The sequence below is a fragment of the Falco cherrug genome, chromosome 4 (genome assembly GCF_023634085.1).
Source record: "Falco cherrug isolate bFalChe1 chromosome 4, bFalChe1.pri, whole genome shotgun sequence".
Classification (NCBI taxonomy): domain Eukaryota; kingdom Metazoa; phylum Chordata; class Aves; order Falconiformes; family Falconidae; genus Falco; species Falco cherrug.
The window spans coordinates 69,674,196-69,695,794 of NC_073700.1; the positions used below are offsets into that span (position 1 = coordinate 69,674,196).

The following is a 21,599-nucleotide window of genomic DNA, read 5'->3' on the forward strand; positions in this document are numbered from 1 at the left end:
AATTTTGATAAATCTTAGACTTCTTGGAGCATTTGAAAAATGCTGTTAGAAAATCAGCATTACAGTTCCATGAGGGCTGTAAATCAATGGTGTGGGGTTTTTTGCTTCTAAGGAAAGACTTTAAAAATAGTATTTTTCAGTTTACACTACTACACCTTACTCAGTTTGTCTAGCTTTATACCTTATGCCAGATAGCAGTGTAGAAGAGGAAGGGATAATTCTTACTGAATAGTGTAGGCATCGGCATGAGGATGATGTAGCCATGAGATGATGAAATGAACCTAAAAATCACAGCTTACTGAGATGTATTTGTCAGTTTAAGTTCGAGATCTCTCTCTCTCCTCACCTACTTCTTCCTTTTTGCCCCAGACACCTAAAAGATCTTCAGTGTAGCTGAATGAAGTGCTGTCTCTAGGATTCCTAGTCTCTTTTCCTTCTCTCACCCCAAATTGAAATAGAGTATTTAATGTAATGATGAACATCACAGGATTACATTCCAAAATAATTATTAAAGTAAAAACATTGTAATGCAGTATAATTAAATGCTATTAAGAAATAATTATTTCTTTCTCAGGAAAACAAAGAAATAGGCTGGAGCCGATGGATACCATATTCGTTAAACAAGTTAAAGAGGGTGGACCTGCTTTTGAAGCTGGACTGTGTACAGGTACTGTTCTTCTATAACACCAATAGTGTGTTTGTGTACATGATGTAAAATATGAGTTAAGCATCTACATATAGTTCTGTCTTCCATTTAAACCTTGTTCTTTCCTTCAGAAGTTTGAAACCTCTCTTTTGAATTGTCCTCCAGTGTTTTTCATCTCAAAACGCACTGTTGTGTTCTCTCGGGAAGTACTGTATGAAATATATTAAAGCATTAATGTCTTGGTCTTTTTGCTTTATTATCTTCAAAAAAAATTAGGAAGTCATATATGATAAAATATGTGAGGAGAAAGAAAAGGGAGGAAAATGACACCTATAAGCTTCTATTTCTTTGCTTTATGACAAATTGATAATGTCAAAACATTCAGGTTTTTGTTCTTATTAAAGTATTCCACCTCCTTTAAATTAAATGGGAACAATCAAAGTCTATCTCTTCTTACCAGATTTTCAGTTCTTTGATTTAATCAGACTGGAGAGCAGAAAACATGGTTTTTGTGAAGTGCCAGGTATTTTGTCACACCTTTACTTAAGTGTTGAAGGGGGGTGGGAGTATATTAGAATGGGAGGTCTTACAAGTGATAAAACAGTAAGTTACGTAGATGGATACCACTACAAACATACATTCCATGAAAGGATTGCGTTTGTGTGATTAATGGGGTGTTGATATTTTCTGTTGAAAATGGTTACGTACATAATTTGACTGGAATAGAATAATTTTTGTATGTTTCTTCCTAAGGAAATACAAAGATTCTAGAATGATCAGCAATTTAAAAACAGTACTAGATCCTGTTTGTACAATATAAGGCTTTTTTTTTTTTAACTCCTCCTTCAGTAATTATTCAAGGAAGGCTACTTTGGAATTATTTTAATGCTATTATATAAAGCAATGGTTTGGCTCGGTGAGGTGCAGCATATGTTGAAGTTGTACAGAAGAGCCGTGTTAATTTCTGTTCTGCTCAGTGTTTGCCAAATTGAAAGAGATGAAATCTGTAAAGAATATTTTATTTTTAGGCATAGAGGAGATTTTTTAGGAGCCCAGAATAAAGAACAGAAAATAAATGAGAAAATACATTTTTGAAGTACCAGAATATTCTTCTTAAACACATTGCTGATAGCAGTTATATCTAATTAGGTCATGCCACTATTTCTTGTTTAAGTTTAGGGTGAAATATTGTACTATATCTCTTATCTTGGAATTATATATTATAGACACTCAGGGAACGATTGGCCACGTAGATTGCTTAACATCTGATACAGACATTGTAAAGATTTCTGATTTTGTAGAATCAACTGTATTTTTTCTTTTAAATTCAACTTGGCTTTGTTTCATGGTCATTCTAATGGAAAGAAAATAGTCAAAAATCTAATATGAGTTTAGGTAGTTATGTTTGTCTGTCAATTCTTATTTCACATTTGCATTTCACCTTTCATTTGCATGGTCCTTTGTAATACTAAAGTCTCAACACAAGCTTCATCGCCCAGAATCAGTGAGTCCAGTCTCAGGAGCTTACCTGATTGCTACTCACCAGAAAGCTTGGAATAATCTTGTAAATTTGAGGAATAGGTTACAATATCTCAAACGTAAGACAGTTCATTCTGAGTATTTTTTAATACTCCTGTAAAATCATGTTAGATCTAGAAAGATCATGCTTGCCATATTTAACTAATGAGACATTTCATTAAACCAGAACATATCTGTGAGTTCCAAACGTAAAGATTAGAAATATTGAGATAGAGACAGCCACAGCAGATCCACATTTCCCATGTCTTGATCTTCATGCAGTCATTTATGTATATGCAGGAATATAAAGAACTAAAATGTGTGTGGAAAGGGACATGATTTGAGCACATTCAGATTAATTTCTAGTTTGACCAAAGGTATTCAATGGGCCACCAGATTGATAGAGAGCTATTTAGAAAAAGCCTTCATGCTTCTATATCCTTTTTTGCAGTACAGGTGCAGGCCTTTCCCTCTATATGTACCTGAAACTGAGCAAAGTTGTATTTTGCAGTTGCTTGCACCCACTTCTTTCATGTAACCAGTTCTGCCATTTGTCCCACCTGAGTTTTTTTTGGCAGGTTCTCTGAATGCATGCTTCAAGTAGACTTGTTTTGCTGCTGTGTGTAACCTAGTCTGTTTTCTCAAAAAGTAAAAACTGCGCAAGAGTAGATAAGATGATATGAGCTACATTAAAGATATTCCTTATCACAGGGTTTTAGTGGGGATTCTGAGTAAAGACACACATCTGTGGACAAGTTCTGAAACCCTGGAAGAAAGTAACTTTTAAGTTCCAGAGAAAGGATCTGGTGTGTTCCTGCGGAAGTCTTGCCATACAGCCTAGAAGGGGATGGTTCAGAGCTTGTAAATAAGAATAATTTTTGGTGGAAACTATAGCATTTCTTTTTCCTGCAACTTTTGGAAAGGATTTATTTCAGTGTGATACTGAGCATCTCAACTTTGTTGTCATGAAAGTCCTGTTTCTCAGCCTAATTAGATAAGGTGTCTTGTGTGTATGCAACAGTGGGATAGGGTTTGCTATCCATCATGTGGATTGCTAACAGCCATTAAATGTTGCCACCAACCTTTCTTTCATGGTTTAGGAAGCAAGAGACAAAACTCCAAGAGTTCTTTCAAGCGAGGAAAAGGGTGGTAACCAGCTGATGCAAGGGTGTGTGTAAACTTTATAATAAAGTTGAAAATATCATACCAAATTATTTGTATGATGTTAGATTGTGTATGCAGACCAAATTAAAAAAAGTTGCAGATCCACGTGGCTTGGTAAGTTCAGAAATCCCTGGGTTCTGTACAGGGAACCTCCACAGTGCATGAACATTTAAGAGTATTACTGCCACCCAGTCATGCTGAGTGTTCAGAGCGAACAGCTTTTTCCTTGCTTTGATTTGATCACACCAGAAACACAAAAAGGCCTTTCAGCCTTTAAAGTGGTGATGATAAAACCATTCCCTTTGGCTCGCTTTGCAAAGGTCCTTTCTTTTAGTTCTTCTTTCCCCAATAGTTTTCTAAAGCTCCCTACCTGTAATCACATAGAAACTTTTCTCGTCATCAGTAAATTCAAGATACCTTTCTGCTCTTCTGATCAGAGGTGAAATAAATACCATTTTTCATGAAGGAACAGGATGGAGTTTTCATTAAAAGCTGAAAACAGTTCTACATGATATATTTGCCAGTTACTTTATGAGAGTATATGAAACTCTTAATGAGGAAGGTGCAACAAACTATTTGGAAAAATCTAACAAAAATGATGTTAGGTCTAAAGATTGGTCTATATGGATAACAACTCTTTGCACTGTCCATGATGCATTGAAGAGCCAGTAATGTCTTGGACACAACTCAGATTATTCTGAGGAAGCAAGAAACTGGAGCCTTTCAAAATATTCCTTATTTCTCAGAGGGAAGAAGTACAAAATTGCAGTATTTGCTGTTATTTAAAGGAGATGTGTATGGCTACACTTGGCAGTGTTCTGAGTTAAGGTTTGGTTTTATTTTGAGGTTAAGTGCTAGAATGAAATGACCACTTATAATCCGCGTAAGAATTGGGCAGAGTTCTCAATATGTGCTACAATACATCAAAAACTTAATTTTGAAGATGGGACAATTAAGTGAGCCTCTAGTATAGCTTACACCTGCTTGTGTTTTTGTTTCTGTGCGTGATTCATTTGGAAGCTTAGAATAATATACTACATCTGAATATGTTCTGAGAAAAAAGTAGAAACTTGGTCATCCTGTATATGGTTACATGTAGTTGTATTGTGCATCTCTCACTTTCTTCTTTTTTCATTTTTAAAGAAGACTAACCTTGAATTTAACTTACTGGTGATCTTAATTATTGTGAGGTACAGAAGTAAAAAATAAAAATTACAAAAAAAAAGGTCTAGACAAATTAAATTAAGGTATAACTTTTACCTTTCCAGGTGACAGAATTATAAAAGTCAATGGAGAAAGTGTTATTGGGAAGACATATTCTCAAGTCATTGCTTTAATACAGAACAGGTAAGATACTAGTATTTATGTGTCACACATTTTTTTGTATACTAAGCAGGAAATAACCACTTATGGTGGTTCTGAAAAAGTCATCATATTTTTAAATGTTCCTTAATACACTCTCACTTTTAACATTTCTGTTTCTGTGTATTTACTGAACACTGACAGATTTGAGAATGTGTGTGCTAAATTGTGCTACAGTCTATGTCAGTGCTTGTCCCTTGTGAGCGAATCACACAGTGTTATAGAGGAAGGCTTTCTGAACTTAAAATAGGCAGATTAGGTGTACATATACCACACGTGTCAATTTAAAAGGAAAATCAGAAAAATCTACTTTGCTTATGAGATCTGATAACTAGAAATCAGCATATCTGGTAAAGGAAAAATTTGATGCTAGTGCACACCTGCAAAATATCTGCAGTACATCTTGGCTTTCCTATGTTTTGCAGCACATTTATGAACCTTGCACAGAGTTGAGGAAATAGTAATATTTACTGCTCCTGCAACTCACAAGGGCTTGTTAAATCACGTCCATACCTGAATCTGGATACTCATTTTCATGTCTCGTTTCTGCCTTAATTTTTACAGTTTTCTTGGTGTCAATTTCTGTTCTGTAGCAACAAGTTTCCAGTATAATAATGAGTTATGTGGAAGAAAGATATATTATGATCAGCATGGAAGAATGTTTTCTAAATACATCTCGCGTGTCACATTCTATTTTTAGTGAATCTTCATGCATTAAGACTTAGATGTGCTTGCAGTTACAAGTAGGAAAAATAAGATCTTGATCTTCCTATTTCATTAGAGTTTTTATTCAGGATTTCATTTGAAATACATACCTCCGAGGTGCGCTTTTTTTTGTTTTTAATACAACAAAACTGAGTTTTGAAAGGTACGACAGGCAAGATAGACTGAAATGCATTTTGTGTCATTAGTACTTTCTATACCAAAGCTGGAAAGGTGAAATCTGCCCTTTTTTTTTTTTTTTTTTTAAATAACCTTTATTGGAGAGAACACTACCCATGTACCATTTTTTTTCATTTTGTATTTGTATGGACAGCACTTTGTACAATTGTTCATACCTGGACATGGGACATTACAAGCCCAGGAGGTATATCAGTCAATTTAATTTCTTACCTTAATCCAAAAAAGGGAGAGACCAATCACATCTTCCAGTGATCTACACAAAGATTCTTAACTGTAGGTCTGCCTGTGAACAAAGTTATTTTCAGCCCCATGAGTAGGTAGCAAACTGTCCCAGCAGAGTGCAATGCTTGCCACTGTGGATAAACCAGGAACACCTGAACAAGGCCTTTATCAGTGATTATCTAGTACAACCAGGAATGGTATAGCACACTGCTGCATCTGTCCCCCTGCTTTCCATGTGTGCAGAGAAGATGAAGGGATGCTATGTTTAATTACAGGAGAACAACTTGTTGTCTTGAGCCAGACCTGCACATCACAGAAGATCTAACAAAAGGTCATGTGTGACCCTGAGTGTTTTATACAAGGAGGTATAAACATCAGGAGGTCTTCAGCTGAGCCTCCCAAGATAAGCAGATAAATATTAATTCTGACCCGTAAAAGAGAGCTCAGACTCCACATCAGGTGTATCTTCCTTGCAGCTTACAGGCAGTGCTTCATATGCCACTAAAAATGAGCTCTCTTAATTCTTTGCTTGGAAACAGTATTTTTGAGCTCAGAGCAGTTTGTTTTGCACAAAGCATTTTATTTCTTGTGCTGTCATTTGATGGCAAGTAAAATTATGTTATGGTGCATGCTGCTTGCTTTAGTATGCTGTTCTTGCATCAGCATAGCCATCCTTGGTCAGACTGATGGTCTGTTTCTGTTGGTGTCCTCTCTGATAGTATCCAGTAATGGATTCTTAGGAGAAGACTATGAAAACACTGAAAATAGAGTGGTATTTTGTCAGGTAGCACTAGCCACTTTCTAGAAATCTTTAGCTTAGGAACTCACTGAACCAAAGGTTTTATCTGCATCACTTGATTTAATAGTTCTTGAACGGTTGAGGTTGGAAGGGACTTCTGGAGATCATCTAGTCCAACCCCCTGCTAAAGCAGGTTCATCTAGAGGAGGTTGCACAAAATCACATCCAGAAGGAGACCCCACAGCCTCTCTGGGCAGCCTGTTCCAGTGCTCTGTAACCTCAAGCTAAACAAGTCCCTCCCCATATTCAGACGGAACTCCCTCTGTTGCGGTTTGTGCCCGTTGCCCCTTGTCCTGTCGCCGGGCACCACTGAACGAGCCTGGCCCCAGCCCCTGGACACCTGCCCCTAAGGTATTTGGGTGCATCGGTGAGATCTAGTAAGATCCCCTTTCGGTCTTCTCCAGGCTGAACCGGCCCAGCTCTCTCAGCCTTTCCTCATCAGGGACACGTTCCAGTCCCCTCATCATCTTTGCAGCCCTCGGCTGGAGCCTCCCCAGCAGTTCCCTGTCTCTCTTGTACTGGGGAGCCCAGAACCGGACACAGCACTCCAGATGCGGCCTCACCAGGGCACAGCAGAGGGGGGGTCACCTCCCTTGACCTGCTGGCCACGTTGCCCCTAATGCCCCCCAGGGTACCACTGGCCTTCTCGGCCCCACGGGCACACTGCTGGCTGACGGGCACCTTGGTGTCCAGCAGGGCTGCCAGGCCCTTCCCCGCAGAGCTGCCTTCCAGCAGGTCAGCCCCAGCCTGCGCTGGTGCGTGGGGTTACTGCTCCCCACCTGCAGGACCCTACACCTGCCCTTGTTGAACTTCAGGAGGTTCCTCTCTGCCCAGCTCTCTGGCCTGCCCGGGTCTCGCTGAATGGCAGCGCAGCCTTGTGGTGTATCAGCACAGCCTTCTAATGTATCAGAATTGATGATAGATTGGTCTTGCACAAGTTCACTTAAACTCTTCATATTAAAAATACCCAGTGATGAAGTTCGTGCTCTGTTTTGTGTCTTAGCAAATCTTTCATCCAGCACACCTGAGTTTCTTTTTGTAGGCTTTGTGCAAGCAACTTGCTGAAAGACCTTTTGAAAGGCTAAGTTGTCAGTTGAAATCTCCTGTATTCATTAAGGACAGTTTCATTTATAGTCTCAGTATATTGCATAAGGATTTTCTAGGCATTTTAATTACTCTTTCAAACATACTGCTAGACTGTAAATGGTGATTCTTTTGTCTTTTTTCCGATCATCTTCTGAGCAGTTTTTAAGGATGCAACACATTTTGTCTTCTCTGACCTCAAAGAGAGACTTCCTCCCCACTCGCTGTTCAGTTGTTTTACAATGAAACTCAGTTTGGACTTACTGATTTTTGAATTTGCTTATTCCTGCAGCTCCATTTCCATAGCTACTCATTACTTTTCTAGCAAGTTGTTCAGTTGTAGGTGTTTGCCCTCATTACATTAGATAATGCTGTAGACATCAGAACTTAGCTGCCTTAAATGAAATGATCCCTATACATTCCAGTGGGACTTACGGATGGGATATAATTCAGCCATGTTTTGTATTGTTCTCAGAAAAAATTCAAGCTGTGTCTAGAACATTATCTCTTCTGCTCTAGTTGGAGGTAGCAAAGCTAAACTTACACTGATAATTTCCTCTGGAAGGTGAGGGGCACACCTCAAAAGAGTTTCTAGAAAAAACTGTATCCTGTAAGATTAGTCATGAGATCACTTTTAAGTCTAGATTTCCTGCTTTTTACTAATAGTTGTTAGTTTGGTCTATTAAGAATTTACTCTCATCTGTTTACATAATTAACTTGAATATTGTTGACTACTAATGTAAACTCTGTATATTATTTATGGTTCTAAATAAGAAATGGATTCTGATTCCCAGCTTTTTTTAAAAAAATGGGGGAATTTGAATGTCTGTGTCTATTCTGTTTGCAAATTCTTCATGAAAGTGTTTGGATTACTTAAAAATGTAGTTTAGCTACTGAATCTGTGTTGTTAATACAAAATGATGCATCAAAAGATAGTCTGATTAGTGTTTTAGTTTGAGTCAAATTTAAAATTAATTCAAATTATGTCATGAAAGTAATTTGCATGGTAGATATCTCTGAGAATTCACAATAATCTATCTAATATTTTTGTGTAAATGGCCACTTTGTGTGTGGTGGTTCTTATTAATTCTTTCTAGTTCATAACTTGCAAGCACATTATATAATAAAATATACCAAAAGTATTCCGTAAAACTTTTTGTTTCTGATATGAGAATTGAAAAACATTGAGAGCACTTCACAAAATGTAAAGTAGGAAGAACCAAATTGTCACCAGAAGGTTCTGCAGACAAACTGGAATAGAATAGTAGTTATTTAAATGATACATAAAATACTGTTCCTGAACGGAACCCTTTCCTCTTTTGAATAGCTACTAAAAATGGTATTAGACTGTGTAAACAGATTTAATCATGTTCTTCAAATATTTTGTGCCTTTTTTTTTTTTTATATAGGAGAATGGTTTATTCTGTGTGAAATGATAGTCCTTTATATAAAAAGTACTTGAAGGGGAACAATGCGATTCATCATATTTTTTTACTTCCCCAGTCTTCATTCTGCAGATAAGTGTTGATTATTATGAAACTGTAAGGTGCCTAATAGATTTTACATATACATGCTACCCACACACAGAAATGAAATCTGAAGACTCCATTGGAAATGCCTCAAGCTATGATACTCCTTTCATATTCTCTTTTGTTATACAACTGATAAATAGTTTATATCCATACAAAGGAGTTCAGGCAAAAGTCAGCTCCTGATGACACTACTTTTAAAGAATCATTGTCAATAGTTCTGCTGTTTATGCATTCAGGCAAAATGGGAAATGCTATTGTCAATGCACATAAACAAGTTAATACTTTTGTGTTTCTTAGAATTCAGTATTCTGCAAAGTCTCTGAAAGGCTTTTGAAGACTTAATTTTTTCTTAGCTGTGTAAAAAGAAAAACTTACATCTATCACTGCTGATCTTTGGTTTTAAAACTGAAGTGATTTATGCTGCTGGGAGAACAGTCTTTTTCAAAATGAATAATGGTTTAAGAAGATTGTGAAACCAAATACCCTTACTCTGCAATTATGGAATGCAGCCTTATGTCTGTGGTTGCTAACAAATGGAAAAGGAACCACAAAATAAAAACATTTTTCATATAAGAAAGCATAATAGATCACACATTTCATGTTTGAGAAGATTATTTCCTTTCTGCAGAAACTGAAGTGGTTCTTCTCAATGCAGTTGAGTGTTCTGAAGAGTGTTCTGACTGTTCTCTGTGCCCTGAAGTTGGTGGCCAGTCTCTCTGCTGGTTTTGTCTTTTCTCAGCAAATGCATTGTACTAACCAGTACAGATAAGCTAATTTCTAGTCTGATATACCCAGTTAGATTATATGCTTTTTTTTTCTTGTGCTGGTATGTCTCAGTTTGTTTAAATATCCTTTCTTCTTGTGATATGTTACATGAAATTTCTAAATAAGTCATAATCTCTCAATTTTCTTCTCTTTTTTGAGCCTTGTTAAAATAGTCTGTACAAGCAATCTCATTTGTAGCCCTTCTCTGTACCTGTTCCAGTTTACATTCGATAAATGTGAACAGAGTATTTCTCTGTCTCGAACAAGATCATGAATTCCAGCTGTTCTGTATCCAATGTTACAAGCATATACTTCTCTCTTCCTTGTAAAAATACTTTTTTCTGTCAGATACTAACTGCAAGTTTCACTGTTTTACAATATTTGAGTCTGGATAACTGGTACGTTGTACATTCGGTGCCCTCATTTTGCCTGCATTTAAATTTTATTGATTGAACTATGTGGATTCCTGGATCCTTAAGCTGCTGTTGCTTTTGGTTTTAGCAAGTCAGACTGACAAACTCAGCACTTATAAATAGCAAGCATTTTTATCCATATTTCAAATATCATCCAGCTGACTAAATATGTTAAATTGATCCTGCTAGGAGGTGACTGGAGCAAAAGGTGTAAGCTAGTGCTTGCCTTGCTGCTGCCCCACTTTTCACATGATGTGGTGGTCATGATATTTCCTCAGCAATGTTAAAGACTGATAATCGACTTTAGTTTTAAAAGGAAGAGAGAGGAAAGGTTTAACTTGGATTCACAGATTTGCCACCTGGTCTTGTCTGAGAAGCTCCAAACAACTAATGTACCTTAGGACTTGGGGCGGGTGGGAGGAGAGCCAAAACTGACAAAAGACCATGTGTTAGCTTAGTATACTGGTTTTGCTGGTAACACAGATGTACTCTTCAGTCAGATTTCTGTTCTACTCTTTATTTGCTAAGACTCTAATGGAAATCAGTGTTTATTTCTGTTGTGTAAGGTAATGTGGCAGAGTAGCTGAGTGTGAGAATTCTTGAATGGTTTTGGTCTATGTAAGTTAATGGATCATCTTTGTAAAAAGAATTTAAAAATCTTTGCTAATGTGTGGGTTTTTTTCTACTTGTTTCAGTGACAGCATATTGGAACTTAGCGTTATGCCAAAAGACGAGGACATCCTTCAGTTGGTATGTTTATGAAGCTTGCATTCAGACAGTATGTTGACTAATGAAAGATGTTGATTGCAAAGTCTTTGAACTGTGCTACCAGCAAATAATTAAAGTTAACATTTATCTCTCTGTCACTCCTTAGATATTTTCTTACTTGCTTGCCATCCCTGAAATTTCAGAGGAATCCAGACATAGGGGAGCATACCTTCTTCACATGATATTTCCATCATCTTGTTAAAAAAAAAATATCTTAGAATAGTGCTTGTATTTTTATTATATTTTGGATTGTTTCCTTATGGTTAGAATTTATGAATTGGGTTGCTTTCTTGAAGTTAAAGTTGTCTAATTCTAAAGAAGTTGGGAATCTTTACTAACTTTGAATTTAAAAAAGAGGGTATGGCACTTAAAATTTGCTTTTGTTAATAACTCAGTAATTGCCAGTGGATTTCCAGGAGGGAAGCAAGGTGATGAATGTTCTGAAAGCTGTTACCAAATTTTTTAATTGTAACTGATGTAAATATTTCATGACACTAGTGCCTATAGGTTCTCAGTTTGAACTGAGTGCTGCATCTATAGTGAGATAATTCATCTCCCATTTCGTGTCTCTAAATCCAAAAGATCTGTGAATAAAATACGATGTGTGTAATGCATGTTGTGAAGAATTAGAAAAACACCTACTGTATTGATAAGCTCTAGGGTTTGGGTTTTTTAATTGGAAGTAGAGGAAAGGAGAAGATGACAAGCAGGCTAGACTTTCTGGTTAGTGGTTGGAAAATTGTACTTTCTGATCCACACAGAAATAGTAAGACTTGACTGTCAACAGCAGTTAAGGAAAACCTGTGGGTTTCAGTAGCTGTTTTCCAGTGTTAAAGGACAAGTTGGTGGGTAAAGAAAAATACCAGCAAACTCTGTTGAGCTGAAGGTAAAGATAAAAGGCTAGTATAGGAACTCAGCCAGTTAGGCCAACAAGCCAAGAATATTAGAATAGAAGTGGTATTTTGGGAACATTTGGTGAAGAAATATTTCAGTAATGTAGCACAGAAAATGCTGGAGGCAGGGAGTGAGTTTTGATTGTATGAGGAAGTGTTAGGGAAGAGTTGTTGGGTTTTTTCCTTTTTTTTTCTTTTTTAAATTGGAATTGTGAATATTTAGAAATGCAGGAATAGTTTGAACTTTTAAATTATGTGAATGGCCACGTGCATCTAATGCAGTCTTGTAGCCATAAGAGTCCAAGGATCTAGACTAGGTGTGATTTGTAGGTTTAAAGTTAAATGTTTGTATTTGGCTGGGTGGGAAGCTCTTAGGCACGTATTGCCTTTGCTGATGAAACACAAAGCTCAAGCTTGAGAAGAAGTATAGATGAAAAAAAAATCGATTGGAATTTAGCTGGTTATATCAACAGGTGAGATAATGGGGGCATAGAAAGAAAGTCAGGTGATTGTTGCCTTTGGGCTAGAGAAGGATATTAGTAAAAAGAAAACAAGCTCATTCTCCATTCTCCTGGAGGAGACTGAGGGGTAAAGGTAAGAGAAAAAATAGCTGCCTGTGGGAGTCCCAGGAAAAAAAACACCTGGATATATGTGTGGGAATAATTTTCAAGTATCATTAAAAAAAGTTTCTTTTGAGTTGTAAGATGTAGCAGAGTTGTGAATTCTGTATGCAAGGCTCCTCTGTTGAAGCTACAAAGAAGATAAGGTTTGAGAGGTGGAGTAGTCATTTTGCAAAAAATGCTTTGCATTGTCTCTATGGCTTGTATGAGTTTCTTCTGACAGTTGTTTGCTGTTGGGTTGGTACATGATTATAATATAACATGGAGGAGTTTATGTTCCTGTTAGCTATGATGCATTTGTTTGGGTAAAAGTGGCTTGTCTTGAGGACTGTCGGTTCCACATAGCATCTGCCAAAGAAAGCCATGAAGAGACAAGTATTTTCTGTAGTCTGCATTGCATGGACTCAGGCCTATTGGAGAAGACTTCTGATAGCTGCAGTTTGTTCATGTGGTTCTGTCACATTTTAGTCAGTATTTTAGTATGTGTGTGTTCAGGTGTCAGTCTTCCATGGCAGAGTTGCAACAGATGATAAAAATCGATTGCATCTGACTACTTCTGTTGCATGTTATGGCCCATAGTTTTCTTCCTTTTAGGCTGCCACAGAGGATGAAAAATATTATCACTTCTAAAATAGTAATTAGCAGACTTTTGAGGTACAGTGCACCACTGTAACTTCAGAGGAATGACATAGACTTTTTCATTTGACTGAAGATGGTGTTTATTAATCTTCAGCTTTTAGATGTTAGGACCTACTGTTCTAATGGCAAGATTTGATGAAGAACTTTGCCCTATTCAAAGCTGAACCCTCACTTTTAAAATATTTTCAGAGTAACAGCATAGAATGTTATTCCTTTTACTCCCTGTGGAAAGACATTAACTTTTTGTTCCACCTGAGAAATAGCATACATTTTTTTTGTTTGTATCTTCATGAGTAATGCTGTATTAGCTTTTGTGGAAATCTTATATCTAAGTAAAATAAAAACCTCAGAGCAAATACTTATTCCTGAGTGAAGTACAGTTTATATAAGTGATAACTATAATCTCTGTAGTGTCAGTATAAGTGCAAAGTGAACAATAAATAGTAAGGTACAGTATTAATAGAGGTATAATTAATAGGTATTAATAGAAGAAAAGCATAGTTTTGTCAATGAATTTGTGTTACGTAAGTTATTATAGTATGTTAACAATTTTAGTTGTTTTCTTTGCATATGTCATAAATTGCCCTGTAAATATCTTCAGATGGTATCAGTTGTAAACTGTTGATGTTAAATACTGGTACGCTGTAAAAATAAAAGAACTCGAAGCACTACTAGATATTGTAGGAACTAATGAGAGATTTATATACCACAGTGAGGTTAAAATAGTTTTGTTATATTCAGGAATGATGCTGGTTGTGGTAAGTTTTATAGGAATAGACTGCCAAGTACATGTGGTGGTAACTGATTGCTAGGTTAACTACATAAAGAGCACCGTGCTTTATTTCTGTCCTTTGCTACTTATAAACCTTGAGTTTAGTCTTCAGAAATATCCATATATGTCTGTGAACCTCTTGGTATGTTGAATTTCCTGAAAACAGGGCTTTAAAACTATTCATCAATGGGAACAATGAAGCGGTCCAGTCCATAGGTCCTCACCCTGTGTGGCATGTGCACACTGCTTGCTGAGAAGGGAATTAATTACATGTGAAATCTGCCATTACTGGAAGCAGTATCAGTTAGTTCGTTCACTGGCACGATCTTGGAAATGTCGCTTTGGGGACTGGGGAAAGGATATTTAAAACATCTCTAGAGGTCCATGACAAAAGATTGAACTCTAGACAGCTACAAATGTGTTGGGTTTTCTCATGCTCCTCCTCAAATTTGAGATTAGTTTACTTAAAATAATCTCTTGATAATTCGGAAACATTTGTAAGTATATAAACATTTTGAGACCATGAGGAGGATTATTACTATATTATGTTCTCCTCAGTGTTTCAAATTTGATGTACCTATATACAATTTCTGTAACAGTCTCAACCTTTTTTGATAAAATTTTGGCATCTTGTAGATTTTAGTATGCTGACTTCATACAAATGGGAAGACATATTTAGGTCAGCTTCAGACAGTTCCTTTTCTCAAGTGTATTTAATGGAATCATTGCTGTTTTGTAGCCTTTGAATAAAAAATTTAATACTAGTAAGTTGTTAAAATTGTGACGCTTTTAAGTCATTCAAAAGCTTTATGTGCTACACAGAAAATATTGAATGTAAAGGTGCTCCCAAGAGAATAAAATGGAAATTGCTAAGCTGTTTACAGATGAGCCTTGTTATGACTCTTGTCAATAGACTTTGTAATGTCTAAGGTGTATATGTTAGGGTGTCCTTAGTGTGAATTTTGGACCATTTTTTTCAAGGTATGTTCATATTGGAATTTATGTGTTTGCTAATCATTCCCTGTGTATGTGAAGAAGAACATAGCTTACAAGTCACGGAATTTCTAAGTATCAGGCACTTGAAAATATCACTCTTTTAAAAATTGCATCTTTAATATGATCTACATACATTGGAACCCTTCCTTTGGAAGGTTACTTACAATGTAGCATATTAATGTTCATACATAGTGTTTCTTTCATGTAAATATTTTTAAATATGCGTATTGACTTTGTTTACATGTATATAGAAAAACACAGTAGGTAAGTTATCCAGATTTTTCATCTTTCATTTTCTAGCACTTCCTTCACTACCCACTCAAAGGTTTCTTTCCTTTTATCCTACTTCTGGCAGTTTCATTTCAAATAAGTTTAAAAGAAAATAATTTCCTCAAGAATTGCTGCAAAAGATAGTAGGTTACTTCTAGTCGTAGGTGTTGTCACCATTAAATTTTAGTAGCGCACAAATTTGTTGAAACATGCCTTAGCATACCAGAGAGGTCTCTGTGTAGTTTTATTTAAAAAGATTTTCTTGGGCATTCTGTAAATAATGGTAGATATGGAAGTAAAAGAGGGCTCTTTACTACTGTATGTTTTTGATAAAAGAGTCACAGAATCACAGAATGGTTTGGGCTGGAAGGGACCTTAAAGATCATCCAGTTCCAACCTCCCGGCCATGGGCAGGGACACCTTCCACCAGACCAGGTTGCTCAAAGCCCCATCCAGCCTGGCCTTGAGCACTGCCAGGGATGGGGCATCCACAGCTTCTCTGGGCAACCTGTGCCAGTGTCTCACCAGCCTCACAGTAAAGAATTTCTTCCTAATATCTAATAAAATACGTTTAGTTCCCTCTTCGTGTATCTTTTCATTTGCATCTTAATCTTTCCTTAAAATTACAGACCATGAAACTGTGTTTTGCTAACTGAAAGTTGACCATGTTTGAACAGAAATGTTTCTCTTGTCACAGGTAGTAGGGGAACAAAAAAATCCCAGATAGGAATGACCAGGAAAGCAACCGAAAGTCGATTGAAGCATGTCTTTTCTGGTTTTCTTTTTTCTAGTTAGGTCATATTGAAACTTTCAGTATATTGGGAGATCTGGGCATAAGAGTTTGCTGCTTTGTCATTTCTGATACTTAGAATTTTTGTGTAAATTGGCAGCTCTTGAGGCCTTGTAGTATCCTGAAATTGCCAGTGATGCGCTAGAAAAAAGAAAAATAACTTAAGTAAGGAAATTTATTCTAGATTTTTATATGGCCCAGTAACCTCATGTCTCTGGTTACAGGTCTGCCCACAGTCAGCTTTAACAATACTGCCTTTTTTTTCCCCATCCAACTGCATCAGACCTAATGGAGCAACATGGCTGCTTCATTGGCAAACTGTGGACTATTTTAATTTCCTTTACTTGTAATAAATAGAGATGTTTTCATAAGTAGTTGTAATTTAGTCCAGAGTCTTGGACTATTTGTTTACTTTCAGATTTTGTACTGACACAGTTACCGATGTGCAGAGAGGTTAATATTAAAGCTTTGGCAGCAGGTACAACGGAGGGAGGGGTGTGGTGTGAAGATGTAGGGGCCTAGAAGAAGAGACTTAAGCTTTGTTATCTAACATCGTAAATGGTATTTTCTAACATATGCATCAGCCTTCCTCACCTTGATTTAGACTAATATTTGCAAGAAAGTCTCTTACACAGCTTGTATTTAGAAATCAAATTTCTTGGGCTTAAGGCATTAAATTTTATACACTAAAATTTTGCTGCCATTGGGAAGAAAGGGTGTGCATGGTTTGGGGTTGGTTTTTTTGTTGTTTGTATGGGTTTTTTTGTTGTTTGGTTGTGTTTTGCTTGTTTTTTTCAAATAATGTTATCTGACCATAATGTTTGCTGTGTGTCTCAGAGTAAAATAAAACCAGTTGAGCAGTATTACTACCATTCTTGCCAGAGCAAACTATAACTAGAAAATGTTTCCTTTCAAGACAGCTGAAAACCCTTTTCTCTTGTGCAGTTGCCATACTCATGCTAAATGTGAGAATAAGTTAGTACCAGGGAAGAGAAGAATTTATTAGTAAAGAAACACAATCTAAAGCCACACTAGTTGGAGAAGAAAGGAGGAATGCCTCAAGCTCAGTCTTGCAAGGTGCTGGGCGCATTAGCTTCTGATTCATCAAAACACCTCCAATTTTGCTAGTTCGGTTGAAATCAGTGTTGTTATTCATGGTTTAGTGAAGTGTAGTGAAGCATATGCCTACATGCTTTATGGATTTTTACTAAGGGGTGTAGAACATGGTTGGTTCAAGCTCTTGAAAGTGCAGGGTTTCACCATGATTCTTACTAAGAGGAATCATTGTGTGTTAAGCTGTTATTATTCTAACATCAATGGGCATACAAGCAAGTGGGAAGAAATGTGAGCAAAACCCTTCAGCTGAATTTTAGAGGGTTAATAAAATACCTTGTAGAATGCTTTATTTGCTTAAAATTGATTTTGCGTATCATACAGCATGAAGGTTAAACCTTACCAGTTAAACCCATAATATACTAATGTTTATACAAATTTCCAGTAAGAAGTTAATTGTTTACCATAGGAGTTTGCAAACTTGGTGCAAATGAAACCAGATTGCAAGGTGGGGAAGAAATTGTACCCAGTAATTGGAAACAAGCTGAGTTCTTGCTGTAAGCACTGCAATTTTCTTTTAATAATTGTTGCAGAGTTGTTATCCATCAAAGCTGTTAATGTCACTGTAAATTATTATATTTATGTGGTAACCTTACCATAACTGCTTTTGTTTTGAGAAGGTGGGAGAGAGCTCATAAAGCGTCAAGACTGATTTTTCAGTCATGTTGGAACTTCTGAATAACTGCCAAGTACTCAGCTCCTGTAGGAATTTGAGTGCCTTGGCTGGTGTCTGAATCAGGAGCATTGCTCATCTGGATATTAAAAAAAAAAAGGTTGCTTTTTTGTGGTTTGGTTTTTTGGGTTTTTTTGGTTTTTTTGTTGGAAGGCTTTTTTATTTTTAGGGCTTTTTAAAGACTTACATTTCAGCCATACCCTAATGGCTTTTTTGTGAGTATATCCTCTGCTGCAATCACTTAGAGACCAAGGTAGTACTTCCACGTAATAGATCATTTGAGGAACTAAAGGGAGAAGAGATTAATAGTCAAACTGTGTTTTATATATAGTTGCAAAATATGTTAAGTGTTAAAATAGTGGATGAACACTAATAAATATATTGCTGTACTTCACATTTTTTTAGTTTCTAAACTTCTTCTAAAAATTTAACCATCACCTTCTGGTTAAAGCAATTGAAATATTTCATAGTAAAAAGGTTGATAATGTGTCATTCAGAACAGATCCATACATTTCTTTGTAAGCATCAGTATTTCTCTGTAGGCCCTTAATCAGAACTATGAAACAAATATACTACATATTCATTGTGGAAATGTCACAGCCCCTATTTATAAACTTCTTTCTTGGAAGAAAGTTTAGCTTTGTTTCAGTGAAGTCAGTCGATTTTTTTTTTTTTTTTATTGTTATTATTATCTCTGGGTTTTGCTCCTCAGCTGAATTTGTGTTTCAGTTGAAGAGCTGTGCATGGGACAGCAGAGAACAGGTACTTTCTTTGCCTGCCTGCTTCCCTCCGATGCTTTGCTAAACCAGGACATAAATGTTACGCTAGTCAATTTACAGGGATGTTACCCACAAGGGATAAAGTGCATCCCACAGTAGTCTAAATGCCTTGGCCTCAACATCCACGTTTATTGCTGTTAAGGGCGGTAAATCTGGTGTTGAGGGCAGCTTAAGGGCATTCTGTGGCAGAGACTGGTCAGGCTTATCTACCATTGATGTGCTTGGAACAAGCAGGGCAACCCAGGGGGACAGGGCGGAGCTGGGAACAGAATCACTGTTTCACCCTTTCCCATTTCTGTGCTCCTAGCATTTTATGGCCAGATTGAAAGGAAAAACAATCAAGGCTAGGTCTGGCATGTTTTTCATTTTTGATAGGCTGCAGTGTGTGTTATCAGAGATAATTTCACAGCCTCTGTCTTACTGAGAACTGGCAGTCTGTCTGTTGGGATATACCTGCTGCAGTTGTGGAAGCATACCCATTACTGGGCATAGGGAGGAGAAAGCCTAGCTGATCTCATTTTGGACTGTCTTCTGAAGAACATATTTTAATATAGGTGATAAATTTTGTCAAGAGCTGAGAACTGATTTTTGTACTCATTTGTAGTCTTCCGCTATGATCAAATCACACCAGTTTTGGAATGTAGCTTTTCTGCTGTCAAAGTTAATGAAGCATTGTTTGTCAGGGGCATGTTTTACAAAACCATAAATGCAGTGTATTTTATATTGGTGTAGTGTGTGCAGGTTTTTAACTTTTATCGGCTGTATGAATTATTAATTGTTTTATGATTGGCAGGGGATGATTGTTTTTGTCTGTCTTGCATGCCAGTAATCTCTTGCTCTGTCTGTTTTCTGGGTCTTCACCATCTTTTCCAATATTTTTTTTTTAAATTCTTACAGCCTATCAAGATCTTAAATAGCTGTATTTATTTAAAGATTTAGAAATACTTATCTTTGTGTGTATCTTCCCTCCATTAAATGTGCCAGTGGAAACCTGGCTTGATTTTTACTATGAGTGGAGGAAAAAAAATAGAAATCACATGAGCAGAGTGTTTCTGCAGCATCATTCCTCTAATTTCAGATGTACAGCGTGAAAGCAGCTGCAGTCAGCTGACAGCTTGTGGTCATGGTCAGATATATGTGGGGAAGGGGTGTGCTGTTTTAAACGCATAATAAAGCTGTTGTTTCGTCACCAGGAAGCAGGGATGGTAGCAGCCCAGGGGAAATGAGACAGTAATGTTGCTGTAGTGGAAGGGAAGTCTTGTTGCATAGAGCCAGAGCTCTCTGCAGGCAACTGTAGGGATGCACCAAGGCAAAATGGCACAAATGTATATTGCTTTCTGTAAGGGTAGAGGATAAATGTGAGCAGCAGAGAAAAGCCTGAGATGGACGTGCTCACAAGGAGGGTAAAGTTATTTTTTTTTATGCTCTACTGCCCTTTACCTCTGTTGGTACCTTCCAGTGAAATCAGTGTAGTTGTATTTTTAGCTTTCTGTATTCAACATCAATATGACAAGATAATTCAGTCTTTACATCTGTAAGCAGCTTTTACTGTGTTTTCCCGTTTTCTGCCAGCTGCAGTTTACAAAGGATGTCACAGCACTGGTAAGAAATGTACAGTAGCCATTTCTCTGTTTTTGTAAGGCATGTTTTTCTTAATGATTTGTGAGAAGCAAGAATATGAAACAGCAAGTTTCTTGGAAATGAGCTAGTCTGAGCTGAATTTTCTTCATAATGCTACTCTCCTAATTTGTGGTTTGTGCCTGTGTTATTTGGTCGGTTTTCTATCAGCGTGCTTTAATATTTTGCACTTCACTAATGCTTGGTATAATGTTGCAGCAGTATTGTAAATGCCTCGCCCTCCTCTGTACTTTGCTCTATATTATTTTTATGGCTGCTTTTGGGCTTTTATAACCTGTCTAGTGTTAAGACAGGGCACATTGATATTCTGGAATTGAGCATGTTATGATTTGGACAGGAAACACTGTGATACGATACCACGCCTAAGTGTGTAAAAGCCCTGAGAAATTGCTTTAATCTTCTGTTGCATTGGCAGGCTCTGTTTTGGCTCTTCAGTTCATTATGTTTAAACTGAACAAAGTCATGCTGAAGTTTTTCAATAATAGGATATTTTATAAGTATGCTGTATGCTTCTCATTGATTTATTATTTTGAATGTTCTGTTTATTTCACAATGACAAACGCTGCTTTTCTAAAAGGCTACAAAAACATATTAAGTAATATAACCATTTTTTCTCAGGAGTCAGGCTCTTAAACATAAAGGTGCAAATCAATGCACTAGGGAAATTAATGTGAGATTTTATTTCCTGTTTTAATAGTGTGTGGACTGTGTGAATTTTCATACTGTTTGTACCTTGAAGTTAAGAATGTTAAATATTACTAATATTTTTTCATTAAGATTTGTGTACCATGTACTGGCTGTCTCCTGTAAAATGTAAGATGACTTACGGGTTGTTGGCTCTCAACATCAAGAAACATGTTATTGCTTCAATTAATTCATTTTATGTTTAGGAATGGTAGCTTTTATGTAGAAGATGTCTTAGAGGAGTATGTGTATGTCTGTCTGGGTGTACTTTTCATATGTACTACATTAAGTCAACAGAGTTCTTTTACACCCTAAGTGAATAGAGAATTTTCTAGTGCTAGCTGAATTTGTTACGCAGCATTTTAACCTGTCAGTTGCTGAGAAATTGGTTTCCAGCAATTTGAAGCTTTAATGGGAAGAATGTGTGAAGCATCATGATAGAAAGCAAAATTAAGGGGGAGAAAAATACTGTGTTTTGCGCTCATGGATTTTGGGAAACCTGTCTCAGAGCTCTACCTGCAGTATTTCCTAGATGTGGTGATCAGTTTAGTTTTTTA

General features: G+C 36.8%; 1 protein-coding gene across 6 annotated transcripts in view; it reads left to right on the plus strand.

Annotated features, from left to right (window-relative positions):
* Positions 1-21,599, plus strand: part of ARHGAP21 (Rho GTPase activating protein 21) — a 119,000-nt gene that overhangs the window by 68,056 nt on the left and 29,345 nt on the right. For 5 of the 6 annotated variants that reach the window (XM_055708360.1, XM_055708359.1, XM_055708361.1 and 2 more), the window contains 3 exons: positions 575-667; positions 4,597-4,675; positions 11,103-11,157. In XM_055708360.1, the coding sequence (XP_055564335.1) occupies positions 575-667; positions 4,597-4,675; positions 11,103-11,157 (227 nt within the window). Of the gene's footprint in view, positions 1-574; positions 668-4,596; positions 4,676-11,102; positions 11,158-20,292; positions 20,323-21,599 lie in introns of all 6 variants that reach the window. The other variant, XM_055708363.1, reaches the window with a different exon arrangement.